Consider the following 15,601-nt stretch of genomic DNA (forward strand, 5'->3'; position numbering starts at 1 on the left):
TTACCAACAGCGTTTACATCCGAATAATAACCTAATTGTAAGTCATTCTTCTTTTAAATGATCTTCATGCAGAAATTCACAGTCAAAATTTTAGAAAACACTGAGAAGCAAGAAGAAGAAAGGTTAAAATCCCACTCCTCTCAGCCCTGGAGAGCGTTAGCAACTTGCTTAGGGACACACAACTACTCTTTGGCTAAACAGAGTCAAGGTCAGGGCCTCTGGCAATAGCACCCTAGCTCTTAACACTGCATGAAGCTATTGTTCCTCTTCCCCCTGCAAACACCCCCCCCACACACAACATGAGCAAATTATGTTGCCTGTTAAAATGGGTTGGAAGAGCTGAAATTTGAAAATGAAATCTACCAGACATATGATGTTGGAATGCACGAAATCTACATTTTAGAAATGTCTGGTATTCAGTCCCGTCATGCCTTTGCACTTCCCATTGCATCCCTCATTTAGGGTCATCCAGATTGAGAGGCAGCACAGTGAGGCAGTTTGGAAAGAGAATGGGTTCTAAGTCAGACAAACATAGGTTCAAATCCCAGCTGTGCCACTAGTTGTGTTACCAGGAACAGGTCGCGGTTTTAGTCTCTTCTGTAAAATAGAGATAATAAGAAATGTCCTCAGCCTTTTGTCAAGTTTAGAGGTAACACATTGGTGAGGTGCCTCACACGTGATTAGTGGTGGAGCTTGCTGTGGTCAAGTCTCTAATGGTGACACTCTAGGGCATACCTCAACAGCAACCTGGCCAAGTCGTCTTCTACAGCTACAACGTGGGGTTTTCCACCCCAGTCCTTCATTTTACTTCTCATAGTATTTAACTTTTATATTATTGTTAGATGTCTTTAGTAACTTGCCTTACAGTCATTTTCTTTGAAATTCAATTTCTTCCTCAGGGTCTCTTTGGAGATTAAAGAGAAAGAGTGGCAAATTTAGGCTGTCAGAGCAATTTTCATTGAAAAGTGGATCATTGTTTTCATTACCCTACCGTTAATGTTTTCTATTTTCCTTTATCAGCAAGTTACTTTCTCTCGATTCGTATCGCCAAACTGCACTCTCTTGTTTTCTTGCAAAATGAAAGGAGACAACCATGAATGAGCCACTAGATGATGTTGCAAATGCTTCTGATTTCCCCAATTATGCAGCTGCTCTTGGAAACTGCACTGATGAAAAGATCCCACTCAAGACGCACTACCTCCCAGTTATTTATAGCATCATCTTCCTGGTGGGCTTTCCCGGGAACGCAGTAGCAATTTCCACGTACATCTTCAAGATGCGGCCCTGGAGAAGCAGTACGATCATCATGCTGAACCTGGCCTGCACGGACCTGCTGTACCTCACCAGCCTGCCCTTCCTGATTCACTACTACGCCAGCGGAGAAAACTGGATCTTTGGGGATTTCATGTGCAAGTTCATCCGCTTCGGCTTCCATTTTAACCTGTATAGCAGCATCCTCTTTCTCACCTGTTTCAGCATCTTCCGCTACTTTGTCATTATTCACCCGATGAGCTGCTTTTCCATCCATAAAACTCGATGGGCTGTGGTGGCCTGTGGGGTGGTGTGGACCATTTCACTGGTGGCCGTCATGCCCATAACGTTTCTGATCACGTCAACCACCAGGACCAACAGATCCGCCTGCCTCGACCTCACCAGTTCAGATGACCTCACGACCATCAAATGGTACAATCTAATTTTGACGGCGACCACCTTCTGCCTCCCCTTGGTAATCGTGACACTTTGCTATACGATGATTATCTACACCCTAACACAAGGACCTCAGACGCACAGCTGCCTTAAGCAGAAAGCTCGAAGACTAACCATTCTGCTGCTCCTCGTGTTTTATATATGCTTCTTGCCTTTCCATATCTTGAGGGTCATTCGGATTGAATCTCGCCTGCTTTCAATCAGCTGCTCCATTGAGAATCAGATCCACGAGGCGTACATCGTTTCTAGACCGCTGGCTGCCCTGAACACCTTTGGCAACCTGTTACTGTATGTGGTGGTCAGCAACAACTTCCAGCAGGCCGTCTGCTCGATGGTGAGATGCAAAGCAGGTGGGGACCTAGAGCAAGGGAAGAAAGTCAGTCACTCAAACAACCCTTGAAACGTTTCACATGCTCAGCCAAAAAGAAATGCTGGTATTTTACCTATAACTTCTACGAAGTCCAGACTATCTCCCTCGGTGGAACTCTTAGGACATACTGTGCACTCAGGTAGTGACGTGCCGGAGCCGGGGCAGGGCTGCTGCGAGTTCTTTGCAACCTGTCTGTTGAGATCCTCAATACTGATACATGCGTATCAGTAAAGAATTCAGATGCAGAATTGGAACTGTGGGAGGAAATCTAGTCTCACCAACTTTATATATATAAATTTATAAAATTATATATAGTGTATATATATATATAAATTGATGTTCACCTCCTTGCCCTAAATCTCTCAGTATTTAATGCCACAACAAGAGAAAGCCAATCTTTTCATTCACAGTTTCTTGCTTCTTTGTACGCAGGTCTATTTGTATTGAGGCCCTACACTACTCAAGGCATTATTTGTATATTTTTCAATATTCGCTTTTAAAAAAATTTCATATCTTTAATTTTTTTTCAAACTTTGCTTTGAGATTATTAAACTGTGTTTTTCACTAGGCTTTAGTCAGTTGTGTAGATGAAAGCAACCCAGGTACAATACCCTTGAGACAATTCAAAGATGTCCATACAGATAGCTGTCCCTACATAATTATGTATGGACATAATGGATGTCCATACATAATTCCCAAATTGGGGAATTATGCCTTTATTGTTGTAGATCATTTTTAAAATTGTTATTGAATTTATAAAAATGATCAAGTTGTACTAGTAATTATCAACATGTCCTGGGGAAGGAAGGAGCACTTTTAGGGGAACAGAAGTACTTTTCATGTATTTATTGGGTATTAAATAAAATCTAACATTGTTTTGATTTCTGTGGGAAAATATTCCAGGAAACACTAATTCTCTTTTGCTACCTTCTCTTTTGTGCCTCTCTTGAAAATATGTTCTCTATTATAACAGCCAGAGCTATTTTTGAACTGTGTGTATTTAATTATCATTAAATGTAAATATTTGAGAAAATGTCTAGTGTGGATATTCAAAACCCTGGTAAATATGTTGATACAAGTAATAAACTAATTTAAAATCACTGAATAGGCTGGTAATAGTTTTCTCTGAAAATGTAGCTTTACCGCTATTATACTTACTGGAAGCTTATGTTCTCCATGTTTACAGAATAAAAATAATTTTAAGAATCAGTTATGGAATAAGGCCGGAAGAGATGATTTAAACAAAGAAAAGGGTATCATAGGAACTCTTCATGATTTTCAGGCTTTTCTAGGACTTAACATCTGACTTAGACCTAAGTGAGGACGCTTGGAGTCAGGAGACCCCAGGCGTGTGGAGGAGAAAGAGGAAAGCCAGCGGCTCTGTGCATGAACTTCTCTGGATGATGGCATTCTCTCTACCCACTACCTTCTGAGCCATCTTTTCCTGGGCTTTCTCTTCTTTTTTATTTTTGGCCACAATGCGAGGCCTGTGGGATCTTAGTTCCCTGACCAGGGATTGAACCCAGGCCCTGGACAGTAGAAGTGTGGAGTCCTATCCCAGGCTTTTTTATAGCATGTAGAATGAGCTCTTTCACTAGAGGGCCCAACTTGCCCCTCTGTGCAGGTGCACAGTGTGGAACTGCGCTCAAAATTCCACTTGGAACCGAGAAGCTGGGTAGCTCTCCTCCCCATACCCACACCCCTGATGCGCAGCTCAGCTCTTGGGCCATCACCAAAGCGTGGCCAGAATAGCCTTTATAGTAATACCACGGTTTTTATTCTAGCCCTTTCCTTTCTCTCTCTCCCTCTCTCTCTTTCTTATTCCAAAGATTTCACCCACCAGAGAAAAGCTGCCTCAATCTCCTTCATCCCAATCTCAACTTGTCACTATAGATTCTTTTATCCTTTTCCTTCTTCCCTCCAGTTTACAGACCAACAAATCATCTCTTTCTTTCTTTTTTTAAGAATTTATTTATTTATTTATGTCTGCGTTGGGTCTTCGTTGCTGCACGCGGGCTTTCTCTAGTTGCGGCGAGAGGGGGCTACTCTTCATTGCGGTGTGCGGGCTTCTCACTGCGGTGGCTTCTCTTGTTGCAGAGCGCGGGCTCTAGGCACGCGGACTTCAGGAGTTGTGATTCTTCCCACCGTGTCTTAGGTCCTTATTCTGCTCTCTTAGGGACTTGCTTCAACACTCAATCCTACTTTCTCAAATTTTTAACGTTTCTCTTACCCTGGATAGTTGACCTTAGTTTGGGAGCATGCATCATTTTCCTTTATCCTCAGAATACCCTCCCTTGACTCAGCAGTTCTGTCATTCTCTTATCTGACTGGTTCCCTGCACTCATGGGTCAGGTGCAGATGACTGTCTGCCCTCCTGCGTTCTGCTGATAGAATATAATAACAAAGATCCAAGCTAAATTAGATTCCAAGGGTCAGTTTTCTTTTCCAAAGTAAAGACTTTTGGGCTAATTGTGCTGGAGGATGCAGTTTGGAACTGAGGCCAAAAAAGAGATTGATGATACTTCTGAGAATAGAGTGGGACCTGAACGCCCTTTGCCCAGTTCTCCCAGGTGTAGGCAGAGAAAGTACGAGAACAAAAGAGCAGAGCTCTGACTGTCTGCCAGAGAGGGACCTGCCTGTTCTGCTCGCAGCCTAGGAACGAGAAGCAAGTCAGATTCCCTGAACCTGCAGGCGGGGAACCCAGACACACCTGCTCTGAACTTGGGAGACAGTGATCCCCCCACTTCATTTTTAACTTTATATCATGGAAGTTTTCAAATAATCACAAAATTAGAGAAATTAGCAAATGACCTCACATACCCATGGCCTAATTTCATCTATAATCAACATCTTACCATTCTTGTTTCCTCTATCCCTTCCCACAGTTTTTTCTAGAATATTCAAAAGCAAATCCTAGAAAACATAGTAGTTGCACCAATAAATGCTTCAACATTGATCTCTTTCAAAACATACGTAACCAAAACAAAATAAAACATGGTTCCCTCACATTCTTTAATATCTAATCCATATTTTCTTTCCACTGGTTGCCTCAGAAGTGCCTTCTACAGTTGCTTTTTTTTTTTTTTCCTGAAATCAAGATCCAAACAAGGTCTATGTGTTACATTTGGTTGATATGTCGGTTAAATTTCTTTTAATCTATTAGAACTACCCCTCCCTTTATGTATCACTGTTTATTTACTGAAGAAATCAAGCTGTTTGTCCTGTGCGATTTCCCACATTGTAGGTGTGGCTGTTTGCATTCCATTTTGTTGTTTATCATGATCCTTCACACCTTGCATTTGCTGTAACTTGGAAGGCAGAGCTAGAGGTTAGATTAGATACAGATTAGATACTTCCTCCCTCCCTCCCTCTCTCCCTCCCTCCCTCCATCATCAGATTCTCCAGCCATTTTTCTTTCATAGTTTTCCAGTCGTTGCTTCTTGTTGTCATGACCCACTAGGCTTTTCACAATGGTGACTTTGAAAATTCTAACGTTCTTCTGCTTTTGTTAGTCATGGCTTTTCTGTAAAGATCTTTGACTCGTCAACGACCTTTACCCCTTCCACTCTGAACATAGCTCCCACTCCTCCACCTTTGGGAAGACACAAGGAAGGGATAGAAAGAGATATGGAAGCTGCCTCTCCATTATTTCCTCCATGAGAGTGTAAGTGTTGACAGAAATTTCGACAGAATTTCCTTTTAATATGAGACAAAGTTTTGTCCTTTAACTCTTTGGGGTTGACAGCCATGCCTGTGATCTACAGGGCTGGAGCTGCCCCCTTGGGGAAGGAGGTTATCAGGGGAGCTTTCTTGCTGCTGCCAGGTTTCTCCTCCGTACCACCTGAGTGCCTTTGTGTGTCCTCTTGGGCCAGTGCAGGCCATTTTGGTCTTCCCCCAGAGGTTCTGAGAAGGAGTAGAACAAGACATTAATAACTACAAGGCCATGTAACATTTGGGGTCAAGCTTCCTTTCCTGTTCTAATTTTATTCTTAAATTTTACCCGGCAACATCACTCAATATAATCTACCTGATATTAGATATTAGATGAGCCCAAGTGATATCAAGTGATAGAAGAATAACGCCATAAAATGCCTGAAGGGTGAGAGCCCCTTGTGTTACTGAGTTCCCAGGAAGAAATTAAATCATAATACGCACTGATCTTTTTATTTTTTTTCAATTCTATTTTCTTTTCTGTGCTTCTAGCTGAACATTTTCTATTGATCCTGCCTTGTACTGTATGCAGTTTGCTACTAAGCCTATCCATTGAATTCCTAGTGTCAGATATTGCATTGTTTTCATTTCTAGGATGTGCATTAGGTTCCCTTTATTAATTCTACCATGTCAGTGAATTGCTTTGTCTTTTAATCTATGTTGTCCACCTATTCCAATATTTTCTAGAACTGAATAATCATAGCTATTTTAATGTCCTCACCTTTCCATATCTGGATAACCTTCCGGTCTGCTTCCACTGACTGCCATCTTCCCCGTATTTATTGGTCACGTGATCCCGTCTCCTGGCATATCTATTAATTTTGACTAAATGACAGAAATTGCATGTGGAAGAATCAAAGAGGCTTCCCTGAGAGGTTTTTCTTTCAGTTGTTTTACTTTTCAATTGTCAAATTTCTATTTCTCTCCACTGCTCTCTGAAGTTTGGCTACTCTTTTATTCACTAAATAAATCATTTTTTCCTTTAATTCTTTGAACATATTTAAATAGCTGCTTTAACATCTTTGTCTATTAAGTCCAGCATCTGGCTTGTATTACTTTCCTCTGGATGCTATAACAGTTACCACAAATTTAGTGGCTTCAGGCCACACAAGCCTACTCCCTTTCAGAGGTCAGAAGTCTGAAACCAGTTTCACTGGGCTAACGTCTAGGAGCTGGCAGTCCTGCCTTACTTCTGGAAACTCCACAGGGGAAACCATTTCCTTGTGCTTTCCGTCTTCTATAAGCTACCCGCATTCCTTGGTTCATGGCCCCTCTTTCCTCTTCAAAGCCAACAGCGTATCATCTTCAAATCTCTCTGACCTGGGCTTTTACCTGAATATCTCCTCTCTCTGACTCTGATTCTCTCGCCTTCTTTTTCATTGTAACTTTTGCAGTTATGCAGGTAATTCAGAATAATCTCCTCATCTCAAAGTTTGTAATTGAATCACGTCTGCAAAGTCCATTTTACTATGGCATGTAACATGTTTACAGGTTCTGGGGATTAAGATGAGGACGTTTTGGAAAGGTTATCGTGCAGCCTATCACGGTGGTTTCTTAAAGGACAACAAGTTAAAACAACAATAATAACAATATAAAGTGACCTAGAGGTCAGTTTCTAATTGCTTTTTCTTCCTTTGGCTGTGGGACACAATTTTGTTTTGTGTGTCTATCAATTTTTTACTGAATACTTGATATTGTGAATAAATCATTGTAGAGACTCTATATTCTATTATTGTCCTTTGAAGACTGTTGACTTTTCCTCTAACAGACACATCAATTACTTGCTAAGCACCTTGAAATTGTGTTGACTTGTTTTTGCAATTTAAGGACAGATTTGTGAAAAGCCCAAGATGTTTTCCAAGCCCCTTTTTTTTTTTTTTTTTTTTTTTTTTTTTTGCGGTACGCGGGCCTCTCAGGGTTGTGGCCTCTCCCATTGTGGAGCACAGGCTCAGGACGCACAGGCCCAGTGGCCATGGCTCACGGGCCCAGCTGCTCCGCTGCATGTGGGATCCTCCCGGACCGGGGCATGAACCCGCGTCCCCTGCATCGGCAGGCGGACTCTCAACCATTGCGCCACCAGGGAAGCCCTTCCAAGCCCTTTTAAGAAGCAGGACCCAATTGCCAAATTCTGTTTTTCCTATGGTTTTGTCCAGACTTGGTTTTAGAGTTTTTTTCAAAGCATGTCTAGAGTAGACCTTACTCTAAGGTGTGGTCTTTATTCCTAAGGTACAGTTTTCTGTTGTCTCTGCAAAATGAGTTCACGGGGCGTTAGGAGGTTTTTCCTCTCTAGTTGGGCATGAACACCAATGTTGACCACTAGTATCTCTGATGCCATAACAGCCTCTTTGTGGTTAATCTCAAGAAGGTTCTCCATGCAAGCACGGCCCTTGGTCCAGGAGTCACAGGGAATCTCCGTATATTTCTGCCCCTCCTCTCTCTATCACTGGTGCTCTGCTTCAAACACTTTAGACACGCTGGCAATGTCAGACTGTGCCCTCTGCCTCCTCGGCTCAGTGGGACCACTGTGCTCTGGTTAGACTCCAGATCTCTACACCACGGTCAGGAAATTAAGCCTAAACGGCGCGCTGGGGTGATTGTGGGGCTCACAGTCTTGCTTTGTCTGTTGTCCCACGCCTGAAAACGCTGAGTGCATATACTTTGCCCAGTTGTATTTTGTCAACAGCAAGAGAACCTCTCCCTTATGTCCTACTATAGTCTACAGCAGCTGAGGGAGCAGGACCCACATGGAATGCTTCCTGCCTTTTCCACACCAAGAGAATGCTAAGCATTTGAGGTTGAACCAGAAAGATTCTTGACACGAGGACAATGTCAAAAAACCTATAATTAATACTCTCAGAAACATCCTTGAAACAAGCCAGGAGGTTCTAAAGGAATGATCATTCAAAGAACAAAAAAGAGCTCTTGTATACTAAACTGAAGGAGATGAGCGAGGTTATTCCAAATGCCCTCCACTAACTGCCTACAACTTGACACGTCCTTTGCACCTTTGCACCGGGGAGTTGGGGGAATTCCTGGCATCTTCTTTCAATCTATCCTAACTGTTGGGTATCTAGAAGAAAGTCTTAGAGGCTGGTAGTATGATGCCAGAGTTGTTTCCTGATTTCAGTGCAGGTGAAGCATTCTCTGATTTTTATTATTTTGTGTGCATTTGAGTTTAGGAAAGTGGGATTTTTCAAGGTGCACTTAAACCACTGAGTTTCTTGGAGTTGCTCTGTTTCCTTATTCTTATTTTGTCTCTATGATTGCATATTATATGACACGTATAGGAGTATATGTTATATGATAACGTAATAGCATATAATTTGTTCTCCATGATTTGGGAATGTGCCCATAGCCCGATCATATTGTTTTTCTTTTTGGAAATGCTTGCTAACACTACATTAATACTCCTAAATGAGGCTTTTTGGATTAATCACAGTACCTTCCACAAACATTTGAAAAGTAAATATAGATGCATAAAATATTCTCTATTCAGTTTATATCTTTGCTCGTTGAATGCAGGGATTTAAAGAACAGAAGAATGCACAGCCTACTTGTTTAGGATTATTTTAAATTTCTATTCAGGTTAACTAACACCAGCATCTTCTAAAGCCCTACTATGTGCAAAGTACTGTGCTATACCCTGGATATATAAACCTTAGTAATAAACAATTCTGCTTTCAAAGATACTACAATCTTGCAAACCAACTGTGTTATTCATATGTGCCTTTTAGGTTGAGTATTTATGTATTTATGTGTATTTATGTGCCTTTTAGGTTGAGTATTTGTCATGCTGCAAGCAAATCTCAATGAAAAGTTTATCAAGTTCTTTTCACCATTATAGTTTATCATTATTCTAGTTATATCTAAAGAGCTCAACCCAAAGGGAGCATTTCAGGAACATACATAATTATCTAAATCCCTCTCACCAATAACCCTAAAGTGTGTTCTAAGTGGCAAATCCACAGAAATTTCCTAGGGTGCTAATTGTACATGGTTAAATGTCCCATTTATCTGTTTAAATCCACCTAGGAGATGAACAACACCACAGTATTTGGTATTAAATACTTAATGTTATCCCATTATCGGAGGCAACATTTTTTGGGGGGGGGGGAAGGCAACATTTTAAATATCTTAATCTTACATCACAAAGCCAAGAAAAAATCTACATATGCACCACAAATGTTGCCCTTGGTATCTAATAAGCTACCTCCACTTTGCAAAACATTTCTGATTCACATAACACATCTAACAGTTTGAATAATAGTGCTGGTTTTTTCTCTGAACTCCGGGGCAAATCTGAATATTATTCATATTAAAGAATTCAAACAAGGCCAATCTTAAAGCTTCTATTCAAATTTTAACCATTCACTGTATATATATACCACATCTTCTTTATCTATTCATCTGTCAATGGACATTTAGGTTGCTTCCATGTCCTAGATATTGTAAATACTGCTGCAACGAACATTGGTATATATATACAATAGAATATTACTCAGCCATAAAAAGGAATGAAATTGGGTCATTTGTAGAGATGTGGATGGAGCTAGAGTCTGTCATACGGAGTGAAGTAAGTCAGAAAGAGAAAAACAAATATTGTATATTAAATATTTGTGGAATCTAGAAAAATGGTACAGATGAACCAATCTGCAGGGAAGGAATAGAGATGCAGACACAGAAAATGGACGTGTGGACACAGGAGGGGAAGGGGGGATGGGATGAATTGGGAGATTACGTTTGACATATATACACTACCAGGTGTAAAACAGATAGCTAGTGGGACCGTGCTGTATAGCACAGGGAGCTCAGTTCGGTGCTTTGTGATGACCTTGATGGGTGGGATGGGGGGGTGGGAGGGAGGTCCAAGAGGCAGGGGATATCTGTATACATAGAGTTGATTTGCTTCGTTGTATAGCAGGAACTGACACAGCATCGTAAAGCAACTATACTCCAATTAAAAAATATTTCTTCTAACCATTCATGAAAGGACTGCTGAAATTCAGCTTTTGTGAATTTTTTCTAACCACTCATTCTAAGATAGTCAGTCCTGCAAATTCTTTTTCTTATTCATGAAGCCCTTTAGGCACTTTGTCTTATAGGACTTGGATTATCACTCTTCCGTGTCCATGTGTTCTTTTTCTCCCCAGTGAGATTATTAACTCCTCCAGCGCAAGGTCACATCGTGTTTCCAGCTCTTAGCAATATGCTAGAAGGCATGAATATAGAACAACAAGAAGCACAAGCCTCTTTTAGAATGCGAAATACCTGCTTTTTAATCTCTATTCTTACTCAACCAATTTCTGGATATAGGAAATTCATGCTTAAATTGAGCCTTTGGGTTGCCTTTGAAGGCAAAGGGAAAAGACTTCTGTTTCTGGTAACATAGTAGATTAAATCTACTGCACAACCTTCCAATTGGAACTGGTGAAAATGGCTAAATAAAATATTTTCATAAACACCTATAAAATGCTCACTGAGCTGGTACGAAACTAAAGAAAAATTAAATATAAAAATGGAAAACTAGAAGTTGGCAGGCAGCAAAAGCAGCAATTTTCCAAATAGTATCTGCAAAATAGTATCTGCTTTTGAGGCTAAGTTTTTGAGCCTAAGAAATCCGTGTTGGGAAGAGTAGGGTGATCAGACCTCCTGATTTACCCAGGACAGTACTAGTTAGCTTCTGCTGCTCAGGTGTAATCATACACTGAACCCACTTTCATTCTTAAAAGTGCATGGAATGATACATGCTCATCCTGAGTATAAAAGAGAGGACATAATGTATGGAGCTCAAAAAGGTAGGGGTTCTAATAGGAGATCTTTGCAAAATTCTGCACATCAGTGTTAGGGGGAATATTAAATAAGACTACAGGGCTTCCCTGGTGGCGCAGTGGTTGAGACTCCGCCTGCCGATGCAGGGGACGCGGGTTCGTGCCCCGGTCTGGGGGGATCCCGCATGCCGCGGAACGGCTGCGCCCGTGGGCCATGGCCGCTGAGCATGGGCGTTCGGAGCCTGTGCTCCGCAACGGGAGAGGCCGCAACAGTGAGAGTCCCGCGTACCGCAAAAAAAAAATAATAATAAAATGAATAAATAAATAAATAAGACTACAAAGCAGAAAGGAACAGCATGTAAAATAGTCTGCATTTACTTTGACACTGGATGGAAGGAAAATGAATTTGCCCCTGAGAAATCATCGTCAGCATCAAGCGCTCATGTAAATTTGTTACCTGCATGTTAAAACTGAAGTTCAAGTGGAGAATTAAATTTAAAGTAATTTCCAGAAGGGTAGGACTACCAGGCAACTGGCAGAAGCATATGCAACAACTCTCTCAGGGAACACGACTTTAACCTAGGTCTCCAAGAATTCCTATTGGTAAAATTTCCAAGGAAAATGAGAAGCACATGTAAAAATAAATCACAGGAGGTGTCAACAAAAAGGCACAATGGGCGAAATACATCAGAATTAGAGGACAGAAGAAGCAGACTGTCAAAGATTTCATATGTGGGAAATATCAGACATTAATTGCAAGATGGAATGTTTATTTTCTGTAAAAAATTGAGTCTTGAGAAGAAGAGAGATGGAAGTGAGACTATAATATTATAAAGCAAAAACTCCCCAGACTTCTAGAACTAACAAACATAACCAATTAAAATAAAAATTTTAGGGCTTCCCTGGTGGGGCAGTGGTTGAGAGTCCGCCTGCCGATGCAGGGGATACGGGTTCATGCCCCAGTCCGGGAAGATCCCACATACCACGGAGCGGCTGGGCCCGTGAGACATGGCCGCTGAGCCTGCGCGTCCGGAGCTTGTGCTCCGCAACGGGAGAGGCCACAGCAGTGAGAGGCCCGCGTACCGCAAAAAGTAAATAAATAAAAATAAAAATTTTGATGGATAGGTAAAACAGGAGACCTGACACAGAAAAAGAAAATTAATAAATTGGACATGAAATAAGAAAAAAACTATCTGGAATGCAACCCAAAGCAGCAAGGAAATGAAAAATTTGAAAGAGTTTGGCCTCGAGGAGAAGGTGAGAAGGCCCAATATGTATCTGAGCAGATTTTCAGAAGATGATGCCAAAGAGGCTGGGGAAAATAACAAAAGCAGTTGGGTAATGAGGTCACATGTTTATTGTATTAATTGACAAGCAAACCGATAGATTATAGAAAGGAAGGCTTTGTATAGAACAGTGATGACAATCTAAATCATATCCTTCTAAACCAAGGATATGATTAATTCAATTCTGTTCACCTGGAAGTTATAAAAGATGATAGATAGATATCAATTAATCCAAATGAAATCAAGAAAGAGGGAGGAAGAAGAAACAGAAAAGGGGGACAAATAAGGCCATAAAATACAATGGAAAAACAAATATGTCAATAATCACAATAAATGTGAAAAAACTACATATTCCAATCTAATGTGTAGATTTTCAGACCACGCTTTACTATAATCTATTCTCTTCTATTTATTTATTTTATTTTAATTAATAAGTTAATTTATTTGGCCATGCCGTGCAGCATGTGGGATCTTAGTTCCCTGACCGAGGATCAAACCCATGCCCCCTGCATTGGAATCACAGAGTCTTAACCACTGGACTGCCAGGGATGTCCCTCTCTGCTCTTTTAAAGAGACACATCTACAATATAAAACAACTTACTAACTTACAAAGGAATAAAAAAATGAAACATACTTGTAACAATGAAAGCAATAGAAATTGTCCCAATACAATAGAAGTTCATTACTCATGTAAAAATTCATTATAGGTGTTCCTGGTCAGCTAATGTCCACACAGTGATTCAGGGACCCAAATGCCTTTCAACTCATTACTTCTGCACTGCCTAGGGCTTTGGGGTCTTCTTCTCAACTCCCCTTTTCTAACCACCTTTCTCACATTCCATTGGCAGTAACTGATCACAGCTCTTTTCCAAATGGTCTGGTTGTAGATCCTCATTATCTATTTAGGAATTAAAAGGCTAGTTATCTGGCAACTGTCCCAACCTTAATACATAAAGACAGAGCAAATGAAAGATAACTTCAATATAAAAGCTCCTTCAGAAAAAGGAAAGGATAGAGACAATAGTCATAAGAATTCTGAAATCCTGCCGTGGATACGTTGTAAAGGCCCTGTGCCTTACTGTGGTGGACACTGCTTGATGAAAACTCAATTCTTCTCTTTAGAAGCAACTTCCTTTCCACTGTTCCCCACTGTCCTGGAAATTCTATTTGATTCTCCTCTAAGGCAGTGGTTTCCAGGTTTAGCAAGCATCAGAGTCCCCTGGAGGGCTTGTTACAACACAGATTGGTGGGCACCATCCCTAGAATTTCCGGATAATTTGTATTTCTAACAAGTTCCTGGGTGATGGCGAGGCTGCTTGTTTGGGGACCACACTTTGGGAGAAACCAGTGCCCTAAGTCTCCATCTGAAACGGGCTGAGGAATATGTCCTCTTTGAGGGCAGACCATTTTCACTACCAGCTTCCCACTGGGACAAGTTTGGACACATGAGGGCTATTTTATAGTCACAGGCTTTTTAAAGCCAGACTGCATTTTATTTAGCAAGACAGTTCTCACAGATGCTTAGCAGACTTCACATCTATTTGCTTCCAGTAAATCCCATGTGTGGATAACCACGTTAGTGCTTTCCCAGACACAATTCTCACCCTGATTCGTATGTTTGCTTTCTGCTCCCCACCTCCCATGATTGTGTCTTTCACTGCAGTGGGAGGTGCCTCGGGGCCACCTCATAAAAGAACCAACCTTGAGTCGGAAAAAAGTAACCTTAATCAGTTCTTTGGCACGAGATCAAATCCCTTCATGTAACTGAGAATTCCTAGTGGACTTTTGTTGCTCAAAGTTCTTTTCATTCTAATTTTTAAATCCTGGTTTAAAGTGCAGAAACAGTCAGCTTTGCCAATTCTTGTAACTCTATAGTTCTGGACTCTTTCCATTCCTTTCCATCTCTGCTCCCAAGCCAACCACTTCTTGCTGGGACTCATCTTTTCCTTTTTACACCTTGCTATAAGCAGTGAGTAGAAACCAACATATGCACTAACATTTCTAGCTCTTTCCAGATAGTTCTTGCAGAGCTATACATCCGTTAGGCACTTAATCTGCTTTAAAAATTACAGCAGGCAAATTTTTATGCTGCCATAAAAAAAAGCTCTATACTTCTGTCTTGCGTTATTTTTCCTTGCTGCCTGCCACCCATCCACAGTGCCAATGCTGCACATTTTAGAATCTGTTAAGGCAGCTTCCCACTTCAAGATACTAATTTCTGTATCAGTTAGGGTAATAGTAGCCGATGAAACAAAATGGCCCCTCAGCGTAGCGGCTCACGGAATAGAATTCTTTTCTTGCTCAAACGACTGCCCAACATAGGGGTTCCTGGTTGGCAGGCTATTTACCTACGTGCAGTGATTCAAACATCTATGTTCTTTCCACCTGTGGCTTCACCAAATCCAGAGTCCTTGCATCTCTGTGGATGAGGAAAGAGAGAAGGCACACAATTTTTTTTTTTTTTTTTTTTTGCGGTACGCGGGCCTCTTACTGCTGTGGCCTCTCCCGTTGCGGAGCACAGGCTCCGGACGCGCAGGCTCAGCGGCCATGGCTCACGGGCCCAGCCGCTCCGCGGCATGTGGGATCTTCCCGGACCGGGGCACGAACCCACGTCCCCTGCATCGGCAGGCGGACTCTCAACCACTGCGCCACCAGGGAAGCCCGGCACACACTTCTTATGTAAGTACCACACCACTTCTACACACAATCCATTGGCAAGAATTAGTCATGTGGGTCCATCTATCACTGGTTCTTTTTTT

At 41.4% G+C, this 15,601-nt stretch overlaps 1 protein-coding gene across 1 annotated transcript; it reads left to right on the forward strand.

Annotated features, from left to right (window-relative positions):
- Positions 1-1,023: 1,023 nt before the first annotated feature.
- Positions 1,024-2,203, forward strand: OXGR1 (oxoglutarate receptor 1). Its single transcript, XM_004273649.3, has one exon. It carries the CDS (start codon positions 1,094-1,096, stop codon positions 2,105-2,107), a length of 1,014 nt encoding a protein of 337 aa, XP_004273697.1. The 5' UTR covers positions 1,024-1,093; the 3' UTR covers positions 2,108-2,203.
- The last annotated feature ends 13,398 nt before the right edge of the window (positions 2,204-15,601 follow it).

The sequence above is a fragment of the Orcinus orca genome, chromosome 18, assembly GCF_937001465.1.
Source record: "Orcinus orca chromosome 18, mOrcOrc1.1, whole genome shotgun sequence".
Taxonomy (NCBI): Eukaryota; Metazoa; Chordata; class Mammalia; order Artiodactyla; family Delphinidae; genus Orcinus; species Orcinus orca.

Coding starts and splice junctions, on each gene's coding strand:
- OXGR1 (XM_004273649.3), top strand. CDS start 1,094: ATGAATGAGCCACTAGATGATGTTGCAAATGCTTCTGATTTCCCCAAT.